Source organism: Euprymna scolopes, chromosome 8 (assembly GCF_053919585.1).
Source record: "Euprymna scolopes isolate OS-2025 chromosome 8, ASM5391958v1, whole genome shotgun sequence".
Lineage (NCBI taxonomy): Eukaryota > Metazoa > Mollusca > Cephalopoda > Sepiida > Sepiolidae > Euprymna > Euprymna scolopes.
The window spans coordinates 44,747,548-44,770,891 of record NC_136489.1 but is presented as its reverse complement, the minus strand read 5'-3'; the positions used below and the strand labels follow the sequence as shown (position 1 = coordinate 44,770,891).

The window sequence follows — 23,344 nt, the reverse complement described above, 5'->3', positions numbered from 1 at the left end:
TGAACTCTTTACAGTCCTCACTGATTCTAGTTTTGTTAGTGGTCACCATTCAACCACCCAGAGGTTGACTACTCGGAACATCCACTAAAGATACCATCTAGACGGTTCGCTCAAAGATTAGTCAAGTGTCAGATAAACTGTAAGATAGCACGTTGACGATTGGTAATGACAGAACTTGGGTATGGTTTGATTATTTAAGAGTATGGCTCAATAAGAACTTATTTACATTAGACTTGAAAACAACCATGTTATAGTCAACTAAGAAACAACCCCCATGGTATTGTGTTCCACAGACAGACAATTCTAGCTAAGAAACTTTGCTTATGGAATTTTTGTTTAGTTTTAGGTACTAATAGAGAGTAAGGGAAATTATTTATAGTTGTTGTAGTTAGACAAGTATTTGTTGTGAATGTTCTGCTGGAGAGGGGCACAGATTAAAGCTTAATCGAGCATTTGTCATGGAAATAATGATAGAGCAGATATAGATTCACAACGTCTCTTCTGTGAGAAAGAGGAAGTGGGGGGGGGGTCAGAAAGACCATTGTCTACTAGATTTTGAAGACGGTTTTATACCTTGTTAAGGCAGGAAAAGGTTTTCTGGGCAGCTCCTCCCCAGATGTAGCAAGTCCTCTATCTCAGGAAGTATTTAGCTTTTGTATAGGTAGTGAATTGTACGAGATACTTTCTGAATCATTACTCTTGCATCAATGTGGTTAAAAAAATTGTCAGATCTTGTTGATTTTATTTTCTATAAGAATTTTAAAGGGCATCATCGTGGAAGCATTGGAAAAGTATGACAAAATAACACATTCATTCACTTTTTGCAAGTATATCGAAAAAATAGTACGTTTATGTGATAGTACGTTTATGTGAGTTAAAGTAGAAGGGCATTGACGGAATGTTTCACCCCTGTCCAAAGAAGGCTTATTTATACATGACAGATCAGATACAGTTGATAATAAATAAATAAAGACACAATTATGATCATTCTGATAAACTTATTTTTTTGATAGAAAAGCAATTTGGATTTTTTTTTTTTTTTTTTTTTTTTTTTTTTTGGAGGAGGGAATTTTTGTTGTTAAAAGATATTATCCAATTAGATTTTTATCGAAGTCACAAGGAGTCGGCATAAAAAGTGCATGTGTCATGTTCAACGCTTGAAAACTGTCTCATATTTATCAGGGGCTATCTTTTGCTTGCTCTCTCTCTCTCTCTCTCTCTCTCTCTCTCTCTCTCTCTCTCTCATGAATCCTCCTCCTCTTTCTAGATCCTCTTTATGCTTTCTCTCTTATTCCTCTTTGCTTTTTTTCTTCTTTCACTCTTTCAAGCAAACTCACATATAATATTTTGTTAATTTACAACTTCCTTTTGTTGCTGGTAACTATAAAAAATATTGCATGTCAAAAAATATAACTGATTATTATCATGATAAACTGTTTTCTATGCAAGAAAAAAAAAACACTTTAAACACATCTGATAAACTCTAAAAATATTTATATAGTCCCCTTTCGTCCTTAGAGACATAATAGTTTTACACCATAGCAATGCTTGTATGTAGAGTGTGCTCTGGAACACAAAAGGTCGCTCATTTTAATGGTACCACTCTCGTTTTCGCAGCTCTTCAACATGTTAGTTTTTATTATAAAAAAAAGGAGGCCTTACTTTTGGAATGACCCTCGTTCAGCCTTTTACAAACATCTTGTAACTTCTGAAATTCAGTCAGTGAACTACGACATGCGATCCTCGAACAACGTTTGAAAGTTTTGAAATGTCTGAGAATTTATGTATTTTTTTTTGTTTGTTTTGAAAGAATTATCTCGCTTAGGTGAACGAAAGTCAAAAATGAATAAAATTTAATATTACAGCACATATTAATTTATTTTATTGCGGACTATTATCCTCATCTTTCTTACATGTTGTTTCACAACGTTTCGGCAAACTATTACTCTGGCCTTCGTCAGGTGGTAACTGTGGCGGGATAGAGAGATTCAACGTCTACCCACTGTGCCATGGGCCCCAAAGAGCGATCATGGTTGGATTTTTTGTCTTATAAATCCACGTTTATTTATTATCTGATTTTCCATGATCGGATCCGTACCGAATGGTATATATATATATATATTATTTAAATGGAATTCATTATTGAGATGAGTATTATTAATTTATTTTATTGCGGACTATTATCCTCATCATTTTTGTTTAGTTGTTGTTTCACGACATCTCTATGGTTCCAGGTGAGAATTGTCTGAAGATAGCGGTTTCAATCCTACCCAAATCTTACTTGGCCAAAAAACGTGGTGAGACAACAACAACTATGGAAGGCAGTAATTGCTGAGGATGCAGTTAGGAGATTTGGAGTTCCTATTTCGTCACGGTTACCACCTGATGAAGGGCAAATAAATAGTTGGCCGAAACGTTGTGAAACAACAAATAAGAAAGATGAGGATAATAGTCCGCAATAAAATAAATAAATAATGAATTCCAATTAAATAATATATTACAGCACATATGCATTAATTTGTCTTCATTTTTTATAAATTTTCATTGTTTTGAAACTTTTTTCAAATTAAATTTTAAAAATTGTATTCCCCATAAATAATTTTTTAGAATAAATAATGAAAATTTCATAAAATTTCGATAATCCTCTGACTTTTTTTTACAAGAGGAGACCACCAACTGTCAAGGCCCAAAGGCCACTCGAGGATAAGAATTAATGAGTGTAGGGTCGCCATTGAGAAAACACTGATTTGATCAGTAATGATGGAAATTGGTAGGATTTGATTATTTTAAAGAGTGGCTCACTAACAACTTGTTTATATTGCTCTTAAAAAAAAAACAACAACATAATTGTAGTCAGGTGAAAAGCAGAACCATGGAATAATGTTCTACAGATCGCAGTTCTATGAGAGAAAACTTGTTGGAGTTTTGCAAACATCTTATTATAACTGTTGAAATTCAATCTCTGAACTATGACATGCGACCCTGAGACAACGTTTGAAAGTTTTGAAATGTCTGAAAACTTTTTTTTTTTTTTTCTTAAAAGAATTATCTCGATTAGTTGATAACCAGATGTCCGAGGAGAAATACCGAATTTTGAAACTCGTGTTTCTGTATAACGATTCTGAGATAAAGAATCCATGTTTTTTCATTGGAATAATTGTGCCACCTGTTTTTTGTTAGGAGCCAGTATCCTTTCCCATGAAAAGCTCCAATGTTAAAAAACAGTTTTTCAATATCTCCGATTTCTATTTGAAGACCCCCATTTGCTTCCTTGTGGTGACGACTTCCCTCAATACCGGTTTATTTTACTTACATAAACAACCACAAGATTGTATGTCACAGTATCTATGGACGTGTGTGTGTGTGTGTGTGTGTGTGTGTGTGTGTGTGTGTGTGTGTGTGTGTGTGTGTGTGTGAAGGTTGACTTGTAAGATCTCGAATGTCATTTTAAGTAGAAATTTATGAACCTGATTTTTGTGTTGTGGTGCCTGTTCCATTAGGGCAACTAGCAGGCGTTAATTCAGCGTGAAAAGGAACAGCGAACTTGCTTGACATATTTTGATGAATTATGTTCCGTTATTATATGAGGGGGGGGTCCAAAAGTAATCCCTCCTATTTTGTATTCCTCCTGAATGGATCAGAGGGGATTGCAAATTGTATTGTTATGATGACTGAACTTATGCATTCATGACTTGAACGTTTCATCTCTGTTGCAGATATTGACGGTGTGATACTATAAGAAAGCAACCCATACCATTGGCATGCGTCAGAAGTAGAGATATGTCATTGAATTTCTGGTAAAATAGTATTGAGAATGGTGGTGACTATGTAGAAAAATCAATTCTTTAGCATAAACGGTTGCTCGGTTTAATTGCACCACTTCTGACTTCATAGCTCTTTAACTTCTTGAGTTAAAAAATAATAAGAGGCTTTTCTTTTGGAAAACCCCTCATATTTTATTTTTCTATCTCTTCAGATTTATTTCTAACACACTTCATCCATAAAGGTATCTTGTCGGATTTTCAAAGTCGGACCAAAATAGCATTTAAGCTGATAAATCAAAGCTTCTGTATTTGTTATTTTTATATTTAACCCCCCCCCCCAAAAAAAAAGTTCTAAAAACAATCTATAAAAGTTTCGTGTTTCTATCATATTTATCATTTTATTTTCAGTTATGAATCACACATCGAAATTATATTAATACATTAAGATTATATTTTGATACATTTTTTATACAATAAATGTTTCGATTTTCATATTTTTGTATTATTTATTTGGTTATTTTATATTTTTGCGTTATCGTAAACACTTGTTTATATTTGAGGTTCACATAATGGCTGCTAGACATCAGTTCTCTTTCGAAGAACAGTAGTCGATAACTCGTCTCAGTTGCTAATATGTCACTGACATGCAGAAGTGCCTGGTTTTGCAACACTTTTATGTTGTTTAACAATGATACGAAAAAAAAAAATAAATAAATAAAACAAGATTTAATAATACTGAATTTTATATCTAGAATCCTTATTCCAATTTTGAGGTCCTGGATATGACCTTAAACTATATCCGATGGTGAGGCCCCAGCTTGCGGGTTTTGGGGAGTGTGGAGCCACCCCTTAATTGCCATTGCTCCCAGGTCCACTCTAACCCAGAGTTGTAGTACTTGTTAGGGTCCCAACTATGAGTTGAATAGAAACCGACTTGAAAAAAACAAATATATTTTATTAAAGAATCTTTCTTCAAAATCACCGGATTCAGCATTAAATAACCTGAAAAGGGTTGATATGCCGTAAAACAAAAACAACCAACCAACCAACCAACCAACCAATTTTGATCAAAATTCATAACATAACTTTGATTCTAAATCTTGCTTAATTGGTGTCTAATGACAATGTATCAAATTTAATGCAAATCTTAAATGTATAAATTTACCAGGCATGATATTACATTTGTAATAAATATGTAATTTTAATTTTTATTATTATTAAAATTTGCAAGATGTTTTTGGTTGAAATAAAAGATGCCCAATGGTATAACTAGATAAGTCAATAAATTGGTGTAGAACTTTTTGTCTGGAAGTCTGTAAATTATATGGTGCCAAGAGGTTGTGCTCGGTTGGCACCATTTCTTATCCAACTGTGGAAATGTGTCTAGATGGCTGATGATGGTGTATCATTTCTCTTGTCCCCCTTTTCTTTTAAAATAATTCCCCCTGGAGGGACTGGTTGCAGGCGCACCCTCCCACACCCCGGAGTGAGTTCTTTACATCAAAGACCAGATGGAGTAAAAACTAGTCTGAATGGGCCAAGTTTCTCTTTGAAGACGTTTAATGTTGCAATTCTATGAAACAGAATTTTCGTATGACACATATTAATAGGCTTTACCAGAAGAACAAACTAAACACACTTTTATTTTCTTCTTTTTCTTCTTCCTCTTCTTCTTCTTCTTCTTTATTGCCTCCTCTTCCTGCTGCCCTTTTCTTTTTGGATTTTTTTTTTAATTGGGGGGGGGGGGGTCACCACTTATCAAGGCTTGAAGGGCACTCGAGGATAAGGGTTAATGAATATAAGATGATAGTGAAATAATAATGGAAAATGGGTAGAATTTGATTATTTATCAGAACGACCTAACAATAACTTGTTTGCATTAGACTTGAAGGCTACTATGTTGTATTTAGCCGGGAAGCATGCCAATAGAACAGAAGGCGGGCAGTTTTGGAAAAGAAACTTTGTTCATGGAATCTGTGTTTACATTTAGGCGCAGATAAAGAAATCATATATTGTGGTTTCAGCTAGTCGAGTGTCTTTTGTGAAAGTTTGGCAATGGGGGACTATAGATTGGAGTTTAGACGAGTACTTACCATGAAAATAGTGATAGAGCAGAGACAGGCTCGTGACGTCTCTTCTGTGGGAAAGAGGTTGCAGGGAAGAAGAAAAGGCATCACCTACTAGGTTTTGAAGTCGGTTTTGAACGCTGTCAAAGAAGGATAGGGCATGCTAAGCAGCCCCTGCCCAGATGTGGCAACAGTACTCCATTTAGGGCGCACCTGACTCTTATACAGACAGAGGATCGCATCGGCAGTGAGATACTGACTGGAGCGGTAGAGTGATCCAACCATCGATCTTGTTGCTTCTTTTTCTTCGTCAATTTTACTTTTCATTTTTTATCTTTTTTTTTTCTTTAATTTATTTTCCTCATTCATTATATTGTTTTATTTTATTGTTAGTCTGCATTGGCATATTTTTTATTTTATTCTAACTTTGATCTTTTCATTTTTATTACATTTTCTTTCATTCAGTTTATCATTTTTCATGTTATTTGTTTTTATTGCATGCATTTTTTTTCATTCATTTCATCTTTTTTTATTCATTTTATTTTTCTTTCGTTCAGTTTATCTTTTTCATTGTTTCATCTTTTTCATTCATTTTAATTTTCATTCATTTTATCGCTTTTTCATTCATTTTCTTTTTCTTTTATTAATATAATCTTTTTTTTATTTATTGTCTTTTTATTAATTTTTTATTTTTTTTACATTCATTTTTATTTTTTCATTCATTTTATTTTTCATTCAATTTATTATTTTTCTCCATATTGATTTTTACAGCTACTTTTTGTCACTTTAATTAATTTCTTGCAAACTCAGTTTTTCTTTTTTTCTTTCTTGATTTCATCTTAATCCTGTCTGTATATCTGTCCGTTTCTTCTCTTTTCCTGTCCCTACTCTCTTTCTCTCTCTCACATTTTAAAGTTCGAATTTTTTTATCTTTTTAATTCCCAACTCAGTTTTAATGACACTTTTATTATAAAAAGGCACTTGGATTTCATTTACAAGGATGCATTTAGAATAGAAAAAAATAAGTGTTTCTCATCGAACAAGTATATTTTAGGTTAAAAAGAAACCCCACCTTTATACATTTATATCAACAGCAAGGACACTTCGCATGTTTGGTTTTTAAGCTCGGTGATGGTTAGTGCAGATATCAACTTCCTTTTTGGCTTGTCCAATCAGAGGTCATCTCTCAGGAAAGTTGAACATATGATAGAAGTTGATAAAAAAAGTTAACATACATGCTACTTTTTCTTTTCTGGTCAGGAGACAAAAGCAAGCTGACTCCTTTCACCGCACTTCTTCCAACTCCAATCTTCTATCTTGGAGTGCAATAAAAGTCTCCCCTCTCCCGGACCATATGACCCTGGGAGGTTTGACAAGAAGCACCATAAATTCAACATGGCTCCTTTAGCCACGTATCTGTGAATTTACTATAACACACACATACCTAGATGGCTCTGATTGATCACCAGTTTATGGTACGAGTTCTTCAGAAATAACCACTTCTTTTCTTACAAACAGGACATTCATCAATAAAGATGATCAACTTTATTTTATGGGTGTATTCTGACATAATTTCTTAGAACTCGCTTATCAAAGATCTTGCATACTTATTCAAAGATTTTATAAAAGTTCTGGTCATGACAATCTATCTAATTCCTTTCCCATTCAAAGAAAAATTATAAATATTTGCTAAACATCATGAAGTGGAGAAACGAAATGAACCACCGGAAGTTATGTTCAACTGTGAATTATTAACAATAGCATCTGTGTAGACGATGAGACTCGGATGATATATGGCTGAAAAGATTGGGTTAAAAAAGCTTGTGGATTACGTTATTGTAGAAGACATGTTGAATTGAATCCTCAGAGTTGGTAGAGCCAATCGACCCATTACATAACAGAAAAACATGGCGACTTACAACAACAAAATAAGGAGTCTTATATAATGTACAGGATCTCTTGGTCCAAGAATGAATCTATATAAGTATTTCTTTCTATACACTTCTTTCTTGACCAATCGCTGATGCCTCAGTTGAAGTCAAAGTTGATGATAAGGGGTTACTATTCAATATAGTATATGAAGTTCTTTCCTCTCACGGAAAGCAACCTTTAGTGAGGTTGTTTGGTCACAGGATTATCAAATCTGACTCCTGGGCATGTTCATTTCAACTTACCTTGAAAGGACTACTGTAACGGGATCCCAGGCGACACTAGGGACCCCATTCAGATAGATGAAGATGAGAGAGGATGAGGTATGGTTAGGGGGAGTTATGCTGACACTTAGTCAAGGAAAGATAGATATCCATGAGGTTCTGTCCACCAGAAAAACAATATCTATTTCAATGAAAGGAATATATAAATCTGATAATGGGATTCTTTGGAACAAGAGATTGTTTTTCTGGTTGGGTTTGGTAAAAATGGATTTTAAATAACTAATTGATGGAAACAAGTACAATAACTTAGATTCAAAATGTCTGTTTTTGTGTCTGGGAAATGTTGTCATTTGGCCCACCTGTTATATTTAAGTTCTAGACCACCAAGCAAGTGATAGGGATTGAACCTTGGAAGATAATACAGTTTCTTTGAAAGAAAAGTAATTTCTTGACAGAAAAAAGGGGAAAAGAGAATTAAAGAAAGATATCGTTACAAAAGAGAAAGAAGGGAATCACAAGAAAAGAAAAAGAATATGAAATAATGGAATAGAGAAAGGAAAAGTAATCTTCAAATGACAGAGGAGGGAGAAGCCAATTTATAAAAACGATTGTGTTTTTAGAAATATGTGTCTTTTGCTGGTTAGCATCGAGGAGTGCATATCACCGTGGCCTCCCGCAATGGGGTGGGGTGGAGCAGAAACCCTCAGAAAAGCTAAGTTGAAAAGCTCTTGTTCCTAGTTGGGAAATTATCTAAACGAACTTAAGTTGTACAACCTGCACTAGAAAGTCATTGAGAACTCGAAGAACTTAGCTTTCCATGTGCAAAGTTTACTATGAAGCTTTTTTTTTTTTTAATTATTTTCGTTCACAAGAAATGCTTTGAGTTATTCTTTTGAACTGTTGAATTGAAACACGTTTTGTTACAGTACTAATGCCAAATTGCAGCTGAGAAGGGCAGCATACAAGCCATTCATCAGAGCATCTATGAAGGATGAACCCACCCCAGCATCTGACGACAAACGGCTGAAGATAAGAGTTGCCACATAGACTTAGGGTCATGCAAGTTTCGCGTGCCCTGAGCAGCGGAGCGGTATTTTCCGGTGACCAGTGAGAGTCTGGTAACCCTTGAGGGGTCCACCACTAGACAGTTTAGAATATAGCCCTGCTGGGTTGCATCTATGGTTATGTGAGCTGGGATCGACAAACACGGTCAGGGGGATATCCCAATATGGTCCTGTGAACCAGGATCTGATGGATGCGGCCTGGAGGAGTATAGGGTTATACTATTTTCAGCAAAGAACTTCCAGGCATCATTGAAGAAAGATGCCTTCTTTCCTGTCTCGATCAACTTAATCCTTAACACTGACTATCTCCACTGGAAGATATACTGTTTAGATACTTTGAGCAATCAAACTTTCTTTTACTGATGTCGTTTTGACTTTTGCCAACCTACACCCAGTGTAGATCATTTATATAAATATGTTCATTTGTTATTTATAGAAGTTTTTTTTTTTTTAAGTTTAATTTTGATGATTTTTTTTTTTTATTACAAAATTTTATAGGAGTTGGACTTACACTTTGTCAAGATTAGTTCTCTATAAAAGCATTGAATTATAGTGACATTAACCACATGAAGCTTCCGAGACCATGTCGGACCTTTAACAATATTTCAGGAAGATGCCAGACTACAACTATGGATCAGATAGCTAGAGAATGCCCCTCTTCTCCTATTGACTTAAGAATCTCCTCTTCTGCGACCCTCTCTCCTGATTCAGAAACACCCTGGCTCCAGTGGAATACACGCAGCCGAACAAAAGAACAGGAATGGTGCGGTCAAAAGTTTTTATGATCAGATGAGGCTAAAAAACTGACCTAATCATCACTTTCAACTACTTCAACATAATATTTATATTGCCTTAAAAAGAGACATTTTGCTAAAGGACCACAACAGTGAAGGTCAATTAAACAAATACATATATTGGTATTCATAGAAGTACTTTGTTTTTCTTTCATTAAAAAAATATAGTTTGTCTTACAGTGCATGCAAACATAAGCTCCTATATCATGCATAAAATATCATAATGTCTTTGATGCAACTCCTATCGATATTAGCTTTTGCCATCTTAAACTTCAATTTCTTTTCTCTTTTAGGGTCCGTTAAAAAGAGAAACCGTTCGAAATGTCAGTGAATATCTGGTCAAAGATGACCGCCTCCCCACCTTACTGGACAGGTCAGTATCCGTTTTCATAAACTTTACTGTTTTAAACAGCACTGAATGACAAGAGGAAATAAGCTGATGATTCATTCATTTTCTGATTTCTATATTAATCATCATACCCTGCACACAGATTTTTTCTCTGATCAAGGGATGTAAATCTTAGATGAGTTATCTCCCATTGCGCCTGTCATGCAAATATACAAGATCCTCAGAGTTTTAGTATTGTATAGAGAACTGTGATAGGTTTGTCTGTGTGTGTGTTTTTGTTCTCCCCTTTTCAGTTAGAGTTCAGTGATTCTTGCACCAAATCATATCAGTTATTTCTTTTCACCTCTTTTATAGCTGTTTTTTATACAGTATTTTTCCACCAAAGGATGTTATTTGTCATGACAATCAATCTGAGAGCGCATCTTTTAAACTTTTCAGTTTAACATTCACAAGTAACATGAATTAGAACAAATGTATTGCGGACATTGCCAACGCTGCTGCAAAGAAGCTAGGCTCCCTCTACTGTGCTAGAAAATTACTCACACCAGAGAGCATCTTATATTTTTACAAAGTCACAATTCGCCCATGCATGGAGTATTGTCTGAGCTTGTGCATTTACCACTAGTCACTTGCTCAAAACAAGGTCCAAAAAAAGAGTATCAAATCTAAAAGATCCTGCACTGTTGGCCAAGCTTTAACCTCTGTCCCATCACCACAATGTGCCGGTTTTACAAATACTTTAATAGAATGTGCTCTGATGAGCTTATAGCACTTGTGCCTCCTCAATGTACATACTCCTGACTCATCTGATAAGCAGTAAAATCCCACCCCTTCACGGTTAAGATTCCCAGACGCCAGAAATCTAATATTTTCTTACCTCGAACTGCTAGACTTTGGAATTCTCTCTCTGTTTCCGGCTTCTCTAACAGTACTTACCTGCTGAAGTTTGAATGTAATGTGAACAGATATCTTGCTACTCAACTCTCAAGACATGATCCCAAATAGTTGCCCTTTAAGTTACAGGTGGCAATATGACTTCTTTGAGATGAAAAATAGAAAAAAAAATTATACTGACTGACAGCAAGAAGGATCGAACCATTAACCTTGTAGTTTGTCACAACCACATTTTTTATGTTTGCTAAAGATCTGAAAACTCTGGAAGGTTCAGTAGGTTTTTTCCTCCTGATTTCTCTCAGCTGTTGAAGAAATAAGGAAGTAAGGGTCATGTTATATTCTACGAATCCCCTGTTTTGTGCCAACTCACTAAGCAATCTACTGAGATGCACCCCCACCACCCCCAATTGTACCCTCCACCCCTATTTTTTTTTTTCTTTTATCACTGAACATTCCAGCATAATGGCTAAACAATGCCATGCAGAAAAAAACACAACAGCAAAAAAAAAAAAGCCTGCTAATCTTTAAACCTGCTGTACAAGTTCCGGGAGTTAATTTGTGTAGAATAGCAAATCAAAATTCTTGAAAACATTCTAAAAGGATGGCAGAATGCAAGAACATGCGTTTCTTCATTTCACTGCGTGTGTGTAATAAATATATATATATATATATATATATATATATATATATATATATATATATATATATATATATATATAATGTCTGTCTGTCCATTCCACTTTTTCTTAGGAACTACTGGACCGATTTGGTAGGAATTTTGTATGAATCTTTATTATGATAAAATGTAGTGAACTAAAATTCTTGAAAACATTCTAAGAAGACAGACTACAGAAATGTTTTTCTTTTCATTCCTCTGTGTGTGTGTGTTAGTTTATTTATATATATATATATATATATATATATATATATATATATATATATATATATAGTACGGCATAATCACATTGACAGACTTGTTCACATTAGATCACTGAAATTAAAATGTTGAGCCTGGTCAGTAACTAATGGGTGACTAATTTGGGAATTCCAGGCGCTTTATATAGGAGGACATCGTCATCTGCACTAACGGGGATATACATGCGACTGGAGTTCGCTTGTGAATTTCATACTCCTTCCTTTGGAGGAAACCGGAACTTCCTCCATTGGAGGAAGTCGGCTAAACATGCATAGGGTTAGTGCTATTTTCATACATACATACATATGTATATCTTTTTTTCTTTAGCTGTCTGTCCGTTTCACTTTTTCTCAGAAACTAGTCAGCTGATGTGGCTGAAATTTGGTCTGGACCTTTACGATAAGATGAAGCGAACTAAGTATTATGGTATCCGTTTGATGCGCAATTCAAAATTAATAGTAGTGAACTTATACCATATGGATTAAAAAAACATGAAAATTAATTCAAAAGGGAAAAGTTGTGCATTATTTCTGTAAAACAACATTTTGTAAATAAAAATTTTACTGTTTCATGGATTTAAATAAAACTAAAATTCATTTATTATTTACTTGAAAAATTGCATTTAATAAAAATGAAAAAAAAATGCAATTCCATTTCTATTGAAATTGAATTTATTTGATATAAATTAAAAAGCAAAAACAAGGATTATGTATGTTTGAAACAGGAGACAAAAATGAATTATGAATTTAGAGAATAAACAATTTAAATCAAATCCAAATCGAACGATAAATAATTTTTAAAATGAAACTGATTTTCAAATATATAATTTAAACGCAAAGTTATACAGAAATATATCTTTTTAAATCAAAATTTACATGTATGGGTTCCCATACAATGTATCTAATTACATAGTATGGGTTTCCATATTTATAACTAACTAGCAGGCTGCCTGGCATTGTCCAGTCATAAAATACTCTTAAATATGATATTTTAATCAATGCAGATTTCGTATTTATTATTATAGAGCCAATACTCTATTGATTATTATATTGTACCCAATATATAGTAGTGATTCCAAAAGTTCAAAAAAAAAAACATGACTTGAGTGTCATCAGCTAGAATTGAAACCAGAACATATAGTTAATTTTATTTTTATTTCGGACTATTAGTCTCATCTTTATTAGTTGTTGTTTTTTTAATCTTTTTATTGGTTCACAACGTTTCGGCCAACTTCCTCTGGCCTTCGTCAGGTGGTAACCGCGACGGATAGGAACTTCGAATCTCCTAACTGCATTCTCAGCCATCACTGCCATCCGTAGTTGTATATATATACCAATCTGTACGGACCCGACTATGGAAGATCAGATAATAAATAAACGTGGATTTATACGATCAAAGAATCCAACCTTGATCGCCCTTCGGGGCCCGTGGCGCAGTTGATAGAGACGTTGAATCTCTACAGTTCCAGATGAACATTGTCTGAAGATAGCGGTTTCAATCCCACCCAAACCGTGCCAGAGGTAATTGGTCAAAAATGTGGTGAGACGACAACAACTACGGATGGCAGTGATGGCTGAGAATGCAGTTAGGAGATTCGAAGTTCCTATCTGTCGCGGTTACCACCTGACGAAGGCCAGAGGAAGTTGGCCGAAACGTTGTGAACCAATAAAAAGATTAAAAAAACAACAACTAATAAAGATGAGACTAATAGTCCGAAATAAAAATAAAATTAACATATAATGCTCATCTCAAAATAAATTCCAATTAAGGAATAATATATATACAGAACATATAGTTCTGCTGCTTTATTCGTTACCATCTGTATTATGTCCTTTCACATAGAAAACCTCAAAAAATAATGTTGTAAAAGATATAAATGTATATTTGTGCATGTGTAGAATAATACTTTAAGTAGGCTCACACCTGCAAAGTTCCAACTTTTTTCAATTTTGACTCTTTAACAATTATTTTTACCGGCTAAAGAACAAATCGAATTTGTTCTACATTTTCAAATCCACTATATATCAAGTTTCAAGTCTGTAGATCAAAAATTGACAGAAGTTTAATAGAGACCTCAGACAGACAAGGTCACTTTTATAGATCTAATTATTATATAGCTATGGGTTTCCATACATGGAACCCTAGCTTTATTATGCAATAAAAGATGTTGCCTCTGCTACCATCTTTTATCTAAATGTAGCCTTTTGTAGTTGAATAAATCTTGACTTCTTGCCTCAAGTCTATGCCGTGTTCATTTTCACTACAAGCCATATTACTTTCTCATGATTGCTCTTTTGCCTCCAACACGTGTGGCCTTTATTACTTTTTACAAACTCCAGACAAATCTGCCCTCTTTACCGCTATTAATTTTAAGTGCCCTGTGTATATGTGATCTTTAACCCTCATTAGTTTTTTTAGTGATTCTAAACACATAATTACAGCAGTTGTCTGCACTCATTCACATTTCTTTATGAAAGTCAGATTCTTATACTTAAGAATGGTGCAAATGACATACAATGTTTCACCATTTCTAAAGATAGAGCTACTAAGAATGGAATCATTTTTAAATATATCAATCTCATCTATATATCTCTAGAAGTGAGAATGTGTGTGTGTGAAGATAGTTCTCAACCTATACACTCAACGAATTTTTCAGCTACAGATTTGAAATTTGGTATATAGAATATTAAGACGTGTAACTTTTTAATCGGGTTTTCATCCAGAAAAAAGGGCTCCTAAGGGGTCAAAATTAGCAAATTGGTATGTGAGGGTCACTGGATTTTGATCTGTTTGTCAACTGTTTATCGACTGCACATTCATGGTTGAAAAACATGAGTTTTTTTTTTATGTTAAGAATAAAATGTTTTGAAAACACTTTGTAAAGATCATGGCAAGCTGGTGTAATGGTAACGTACATGACTTAATATCTTTAGGTTTTGGTTTCGATCTCAGCTTGAGTATTTTCTTTTTTACTTACGAGAAATAAACTGTTTAGAAAAAAATATATAATACTCGCATGAACATGTCTTAGTTTCTTTCCGCTTTTTTTTCCCCCCTATATTTTTTTTAAAAGAAATTGAATGTTACATTTAATACTGTGCAATAACAGGTACATCTGCTAGAATATCTGTAAAAGTGAGAATATGTATGTGAAAACACTTCTCAACCTATATACTCAATGAATTTTTGATCTACAGACTTGAAATTTGGTATATAGGATATGCAGGCACGTGGAAAACTTTTTAATCGGCTTTCATCCATAAAAAGGGCTGGGAGGGGGCAAAATTGAAAAATTAGTCCGTGGGGGGGGGAGTCATCGGATTTTTATCTGTTTGTCAACTGTTTCACGAATGCACATGCATGAAACATTCACATGAGAGATTACTTATGCTAAGAAGAAGTAAGTTGGAAAACTTATTTTAAAGAATGTGTCAAGCTGGCCTAATGGTTATCGTACTTGACTCACTGTCTTTAGATTTTGATTTTGAGTATTTTTTTTACTTACTATAAGTGATCTATTCAGAAAAAAACACAATATTCGCATGCACATGCCTCAGTTTCTTCCCATAAGGAATTTAACATTAGGTTTAATACCTACGGTATTTCTGTTTATACTAAATAAGAATTTTGCAATAATTAAAATATAATATTTATGTGTATTTTATGACTGGTCAATGCCGGGCAGCCTGCTAGAATATATCCAAAAAAATAAAAGCCAGTCTGATTCTCAGATTTTCTTAGTGTATTATCTTTCTTTGTCGTACATATAGCATTTAATCAATTTTGGATTGTTGGCATAGTAACTGGTTTGGTGCATACATTTGTTAGTGTTTCTGTCATCAAAAGATTTCCAAACAGAGTGGTTTCTTTCACATTTCTTTTGTTGTTTTCCATAGAAATGCATAAAAATAAAAACAAGTAGAATAAAAAAAAGTTGACAATTTACAAAACAGCAAATCAAAAAAAATATTCTAATCTATACAATAAAATGATCTCCATTTTTCCTGTTTGTGTACAGTTTCAATAGGAAAACAACCGATCACTTCTAAATCAAATCTTTCAAACTTATCATTTAAAGCAATTACTAAAGCATATTCCTAGAAACTATGCATATATTTTATCAGAAACAACTTAAATATGTTGTCACAAACAAATAGTAGCAATGACTTTTACTCTCTTTCCATTAAGTCCTCTCACTCCCTTCACAGCATCATGTTATTTAGGGCCATTTGCCTGAGTACTAACTACTCTTTCCTTCCATCTTATTTCTACTCTTTTGGCCCACTCCTCTTCCAAATCCCGGCTATGCATTATGACCCTTTTTATGACCCCCAAACCAATAGCACATTCTTTAACTATCCATTTAAACCACCCACCCTCGACACTACTCACTACCCCTTGTTCTCTTATCTCATTACTATTTACGATTATTTTCAGGACGCTGCCGTTTATTATTTTATTTCTACAATCATACTATAACGAAATAATGCCTTTTATGCTAGGTCACAGGCGGGAGGGTTGAATGGCTTGCAAAAAATGTCAGCGAAAAAGCCGAGCCTCCCTGTAGAAAACTGCCTAGTTGAGGGTGAAAATCTGTCGCCTCTGTCGAAAGTTTTTGCAAGACATACAAACATACATACATTTAAACAGACAAGTGAGATTTATATAATAGACTAGTGGGGGTATCCAGCGTTGCCGGGTGTTTGGAGGTGTGTCTACGTGGGGTGGGGGGGGTTGGATAAAACAACCCCGTTTAAAAAGAAAAACGTTGGCTGGGTGTTTGAAGGTGTAAAAGAAAAAAAAAGTTTTAGTAGGAAGGTAGGCACGAACCCGAAGCCTTGACGTGAAGGTGGAAACAAAAGGGGGAAAAAACAGACACCTAACCATCTCGGCCACGAGAGGAGAGGAAGTGAAAGCTGTCTTAATTTAATGTTTATAAAGTGAAATTGACATGGGCGAGAAAGTTAAGTCGCGTGATGTTTGACCTTATTATGGTCAAACTAAGTTTGGCATTGCAAGCCAGTTTCTGTTTCCCCTGCCCCAGCATTCGCTTTTTTATACTGAAAAGCGTAACGAAGACGTGGCGATCAAAAAAAATCTCGAAAATAGCTTGTAAAAATCTAGCAAATTAAAGATAGACACGACTCCCGTTCTTAACTTGTAGATATTATGATTTAGACAGCATATACAAAATTTTAAGGAGTGAGCTGACTGAGAAGCCCAGTGAAGAAAGCATATAGCAATTAAGCAATTTTGAGTGATTGTCAAGTGAGTTGCCAAACAGAGTGGTCTCTTTCATACTTATTTTGTCACTTTCCTTAGAAATGCATAAAAATAAAAACAAGCAAAAGAAAAAAAAATACGGATTATTTGAACTACTGTTCTCATATTAAATGCTATTTTTACAACGTTTTGGTCAATGTGACCTCCGACTTTCTTGTCAAACTCAGAAATATACACAGAACTCTATTTAATCCACCTAGCTTGTTATCTCAGTCATAATTGGGTAGAACGCTTAAGTAATTATTTTTGGCTGACCTAATGAGAACATGCTACCCCCTGTGGATTAAGTAAAGGGTTTCGTTCAAAATTCCATACAAATTCCTGACAGAAAAATTCATATATTTATATATATTGTTACGACATATCCCAGTCCTACTGGGGACGGTAGAGATGGGTGACGTAACGAAATATATATATAAAAAAAAAAGTTTCTCAAGTTCTTTGATAATGCGTTGTTATAGGAATGGGATAACCACCTCGAAGACAACAATAAAATGAAATGTACTGGACAACGAAATCACATAAGAAATAACAAGGACAAAGTATCGTTGAAAAATTAACAAATTTTTATTTATATAAAAAATAAATAAAATTCAAGAAAAGAAAAGAAAATTAAATATGTCCAACTAAATTAAATGATTTAATGATTCAAATTTTACCGAGAGAGAAAATATGTCAACAGTCAATGTTCACATAAAACAAGAAATCGTCTTCTCAATTAGATACAGGTTCTAGGGTAAGAGAGAGAGATGTTGGAGAAATGAAAGTTTTGGTTGAAAAACTCACTTAATGTCCTTTGAAATGTGACCTTTTTTTTGTCTCTTTTTTTTTTATATATATATTTCTTTCCTGTAAATTGTTTATATTTGATTACGCGCGCGCAGATTAATTTTCATATTTTTGTCCTTTGGATTATTTACGTTTCATTACACGCGTGCATGTTAATTGCTCCAAGTATTTGTTTCTGAAGCTCATCGAAGCCCTTGATTTATAGTAAATATTTTGCTGCTCCTTGGATTCTTCCTTCACTGGGTTCATTCTTTTCTTCAGTCAATATTCTAACTTTGACCACTGATCAAAACAGGTTTTTACCGTCGCCGCCAACATTGGCTTATGTCGTTGATATTTACCTCCGCGACGCTGCTACCACGCTGCCGTCGCTTTTCGCCGGCTTCGCCACCCCAACCTTCGCTGACTTACGTCTTGTCGCTTTGAAGCGCGAAGCTCCACTGACTGTTGACAACTTTTTTCAGTCCCCTCTCTCTATATACGGTCTATCTCTTTCTCTTTCTAGTTTATATCTCTATATATACGGCCTATCTCTCTACGGTTTAGTTCTCTCTATCTTTTCTCTCTCCTCTCTTTCTCGTCTATGAGCTTTCTTTTCTCTTTCCTCTTCCACCCTTTGTTCACAGTATCTCTGTCCTTTCCTTCTCCTCTTGCTCGCAGGCCTCCTCCTCCCCTTTTTTCTTGTTTTGTTGGCAAAATGTGAACGAGCAGACGCGAATGGATCTTTTTGGCGCCAAAAAAATGATACAGTAAATAAAATATATCTCCTCTCGGCTAAAAATCAATAAAATAATAAATTATACATTTTAATAAATGTATCACAATATCTCTCTCTCTCTCTCTCTCTCTCTATATATATATATATATATATATATATAGAGAGAGAGAGAGAGAGAGAGAGAGAGAAATAGATATTGTTTCATTTATCCACCAAAAAATATTAAAATCAACTAATATAACCCCTAAAATATAAAAAATAATAAAACATACTCTAAACACACACAGGTTAAAACAACCTTTTCATTCACAAATAAGGATGTCTCACACTTTCCAAAACTAAACAAAGAAAAGTTATATAAGAACTTTTGTTTGAAAAAAGCTCAGCGATTGGCTAAAAACATGAGTAGAGATAACATCAATTCTATATATTTTAATCTGATCAATTCTCATAAGGATGAAATGCCAAAAAATTTGTATAGCTGAATTTCCATATATACTTCATAACTATGTGTATGTAATATAGAAAAGGCTATATGTCTGTCTCCATATTTTCAAAATCTATCTCCTCTTAAACTAAAAGTTTCAGAGCGGCACTGGCAGCCTTAAATGATTGGATTTTTATGGACTTTTCTTTTATGGATCTTGAGCTGGTTAAAATAGTTTTTAAGAGGTCAAAAGTGGGTCAAAATTGAAAAAATCGTAATACATTTTGTACATTCATCTTAGTTCATTTTTAATCAGTTCATATGCATGTCACGTTGGTACAGTGGTAACGTCACCAGCTTTGAATGTTATAGTTTCAGTTTCGATTCTGATTGATTTTTTATTTTTACTTTTAAAATCACGACTATAATAATATATACAAAATCTAGATGAATTAAAATACTATATTTAAGCGTATTTTATGACCGCCCCCCCCCATCGCTAATGTGTGTGTGTATATATATATATATATATTATAGTAAATTGATTTTATCTCTCAAAGCAAAAACAATTTGCAGAAATAAAAGCGTTGATGTGTTCCCAAATAAAGTACTATTTCATTAAATTGTTTACCAAAACCTGCCCGAGGTTGCACTGAAGCAGAATTTTTGTTTTGTTATTTTTTAGTTTTAGCCAAACATACAGATAATTTTATATGATAAAATACAATTATTTCCACCATTGACTAATTCATGTAAAAACATTTTTTTAAATAATTAGAATTTTTTTTTTTTTTTTTCAGACTTCGAAATCAGGGAACAAAAGTCTTTTTGGCCACAAACAGTGATTATGTCTATACAAATGTAAGTTTGATTTTCATTTCATCAAACTGTGTTATTTTTTGTCTTTTCTGTTAATGTTACCAAAACCAAAAGTGATGATCAGTGATTATATTGTTAGAAAGTTCCCCCTAATCAGTCTGTGAAAAGGGAGTCTGGTGCAATTCAGTTGTGGCACTTGGTAGCGTTGGGCACACAATAAATGCAGCGAAATTACTGGTAACTTGATAGATGATAACCAGTTTGAAAATAAACTAATAATACGACTTGCTGGAAATGATATGCATATGTATGAAACTCTTATATTTAAGAAAATGGCATTGATGGACTTAAGTAAAGAGGAAGTGTTATTTGGAATCTTTAAGATTTTTATTTCCCTTCTTTGTGTTCCTTACTTTTTCCTTTATTGAAATTGTTCAAGGTTATTTATTCATTTTATTAAAAGAACATTGAGATGTAAGTTTGGGATCAAGATCGTCTTTCTTATTTAATGTCTATAAATATCCTTTTAATATCATAGGTTTGGGTTTTCTTACAATCTCTCAGTACAATGTATTTAACTTTTTTGTGCATATTTATATAATATAGTATTTCAATGGATGCTGGGAAACATGAGACAATTGACATTATAATTTAATGTGTTCATAAATATATGTAACCACTAGGCGCCAGTATTTATGTAAATATCTGCAAGTGATTGCTACCAACATATCAAAGTGATAATGAGTAGTTATAGTGTTGGAAAAGTTTCAGAAAGAAGAAGTTTTTCTTGCTCAGTTTGTTAAATGCTACCCCCTGTGGATTAAGTTGGACAAAACTCAATTTTTTGTGGTACTTGTATGCATCTAATACACGAGAAGTTCAGAGGAATTATGGGTAATAGGTTGAGAGATGATAATCAGTCTGTTTCCAAGAAATATAAGACAATGGAGACGAATGATGGCAAAGCTATTAAAGTTTTTTTCAAATCAATTTAACAAAGTATCAAAACACAGGAGGTTTTGGAAACAAGCCATGATAGATCATATTTTGTAATATGAAGTATCAATGAATAAGGTATCTTTTTAGTTCCCTTTTGCTTTCTTTGTGTCAATTCAAATAAATAATCTATCGTGTCTCAACGCAATATGTAAGCATGGCTTGCTTTCTTCAAATGAACTGATCATATGCATTAAATTATGAGGCCTCCTTGATCTGTACCGTGTTTGCTTTCTTCTATTTAAAAAGTTGCCTGTATATGGCCAGAACTCCATATCGTAATCACAATGGCAAGATGTGCTCAACATTATCCATAGCATAAAGCTCACATACTTTAAGATCCATATTTCCAATGCACTCGACAATGGGCATATTTACTGTAACACTGCTAAACTCTGGGACTGGCCAGACATTTAAATTCTCGCCCTCCACAGCATAATCACATTGACACACTGGTTCTTGTTAGATCACTGAAGTTAAGCAATGTTCAGCCTGGTCAGTACCCTATGGGTGATCAATTTGGGAGTACCAGATGTGTGACTGATTTGAGAATACCAAGTGCTGTATGTAGGGGATGTCGACACCTCCCTGAAAGAGTTGCAAAACCTAATGTCATCATCTCCCCTAATGGGGATATACATGCAACTTGGAACCGCTTGTGAATTTCATACTCTCATGAAACTCCCCCTTTTAGAAGAAGCTGGTTAAACCCGCTTTAGGGTTAGTGCTGCAGTTTCATTTTCTTTTTCTCCATCGCTGAAATATAATATACTGCCGAAATAGCTTGTAGTTTTCTTCAGCAATGAACAACAGATAATGGAAGGTACCAGACGAAAGTTTGTGATTTTAAATATCTGATGTTTTTATTATTACTTGCTATATTTATATTTTTATGCCTTCTTCTCTGTCTAATCTATCTATAATATTTCTGGCATTTCTTTCTATTTTCAGAGTGTCATGACTTACTTACTAAATGACAGTGCAAGTGTAAGTATACCAATTCAATCTTTTTGTATATTAAAACTCTGTTGTTGAGTTTATCATCATCAATTAGCAATTTTTCCCTCAACACCAAAATCAAGTCTAGACCATTTCTGCAATAGCTTTCTCCCTGTTGATTGTGGTATGATGCTGTTTCTGTGTAGTTCTAGGCAGTAAACCCTCCCAGGCTTTGCCTTCTCTCTTTGAGAAGGGGTTAGTTTATTGCTAATCGCCTGATGTATCCCTTCTGGAAAATGCTGACAGGGCTGTCCAGACACTTTTTGCAGTTCAGAATGCTCTTCCTCAAGGACACTGACTCATAAATTCCACTTTCCGACTTTTGTGTCACATTTCTCACCATGGGAAAGATATAAATGCCCATCAATAATCAGAAACGGCAAACCAGAAGAATGACTAACTCAAAGTCCGCAGTAAACAGTGCCCATTCAAATTTACTTTTCATAATATAACTTCCAGTGAGAGTTTCAACTTCCCTAATTAAATTGTTTTTTTTTTTTTATTAACGTTTCACCCCAAACAAAGCACAAGGCCACTTAGTCGTGAGGTGCTACTATTTGAGACCAGATTTGCAGGATACTATTTATGAAGTTGAACAACAAGATGTCCATTCACATTACACTTGAACTTCTGCATGTCAGTACAGTCAGGGAAGCAGGGGCCCGGTAGGGAATTCCAAAGTGCAGCAGTTTGAGGGGAAAAAGCTATTAGAGTAGAAGGCTTTACAGCATCTAGGGATCTCTACAGTGTAGGGGTGGGATTTTGCTGCTTGTCAGGTTTATCGAGGGTATTGTCATCGAGGGGGTACTAGTGCTCAGAGTTCGTCAAAACACTTGCTAATGAAATACTTTTAAAATAGGCACAAGGATGTCATGTTTTGGCAATCGGACAAAGGTTGGAGTTTAGTTCAGGACCTAATAGGTTGGTGACTCTTTTTTGAACTCTGAATACAGAATAGTTAACAAAGCCTGCCTCTTTCCATGTTAAAAATGGCTTTCTAAATAAAAATGTTTTTATTTCAGCCATTCTTAACATTGAAAGATGGGGGTGGGTTGTACTTTCATCTAACAATTTAATGAATTAATAAATAAATAAATAAATAAATAAAAATCAATATAAAATTTGACAAACTACAAGTGTAAGCAACCCAAAACAGAAAGTCTTTCATATCAGGAACCAAATGTGACTAGACACTGTTTACTGCCGACTTTGAGTAGTGCTCTTCTGGTTTGGCAGCAAAAATGTCTTGTAATATTTTTACGATTATCAATAATTGCAAACACCTTTTAATTTTTTAAAATCATTATTTGAGT

At 34.2% G+C, this 23,344-nt stretch overlaps 1 protein-coding gene across 3 annotated transcripts in view; it reads left to right on the top strand.

The window, feature by feature from the left end:
- Nucleotides 1-23,344, top strand: part of LOC145283543 (cytosolic purine 5'-nucleotidase-like) — a 1,063,943-nt gene that overhangs the window by 1,020,520 nt on the left and 20,079 nt on the right. For all 3 annotated transcript variants that reach the window (XM_080132414.1, XM_080132415.1, XM_080132416.1), the window contains exons 9-11: nt 10,135-10,214; nt 20,018-20,078; nt 21,984-22,019. In XM_080132414.1, coding sequence (XP_079988540.1) covers nt 10,135-10,214; nt 20,018-20,078; nt 21,984-22,019 — 177 coding nt within the window. The remainder of the gene's footprint in view (nt 1-10,134; nt 10,215-20,017; nt 20,079-21,983; nt 22,020-23,344) is intronic.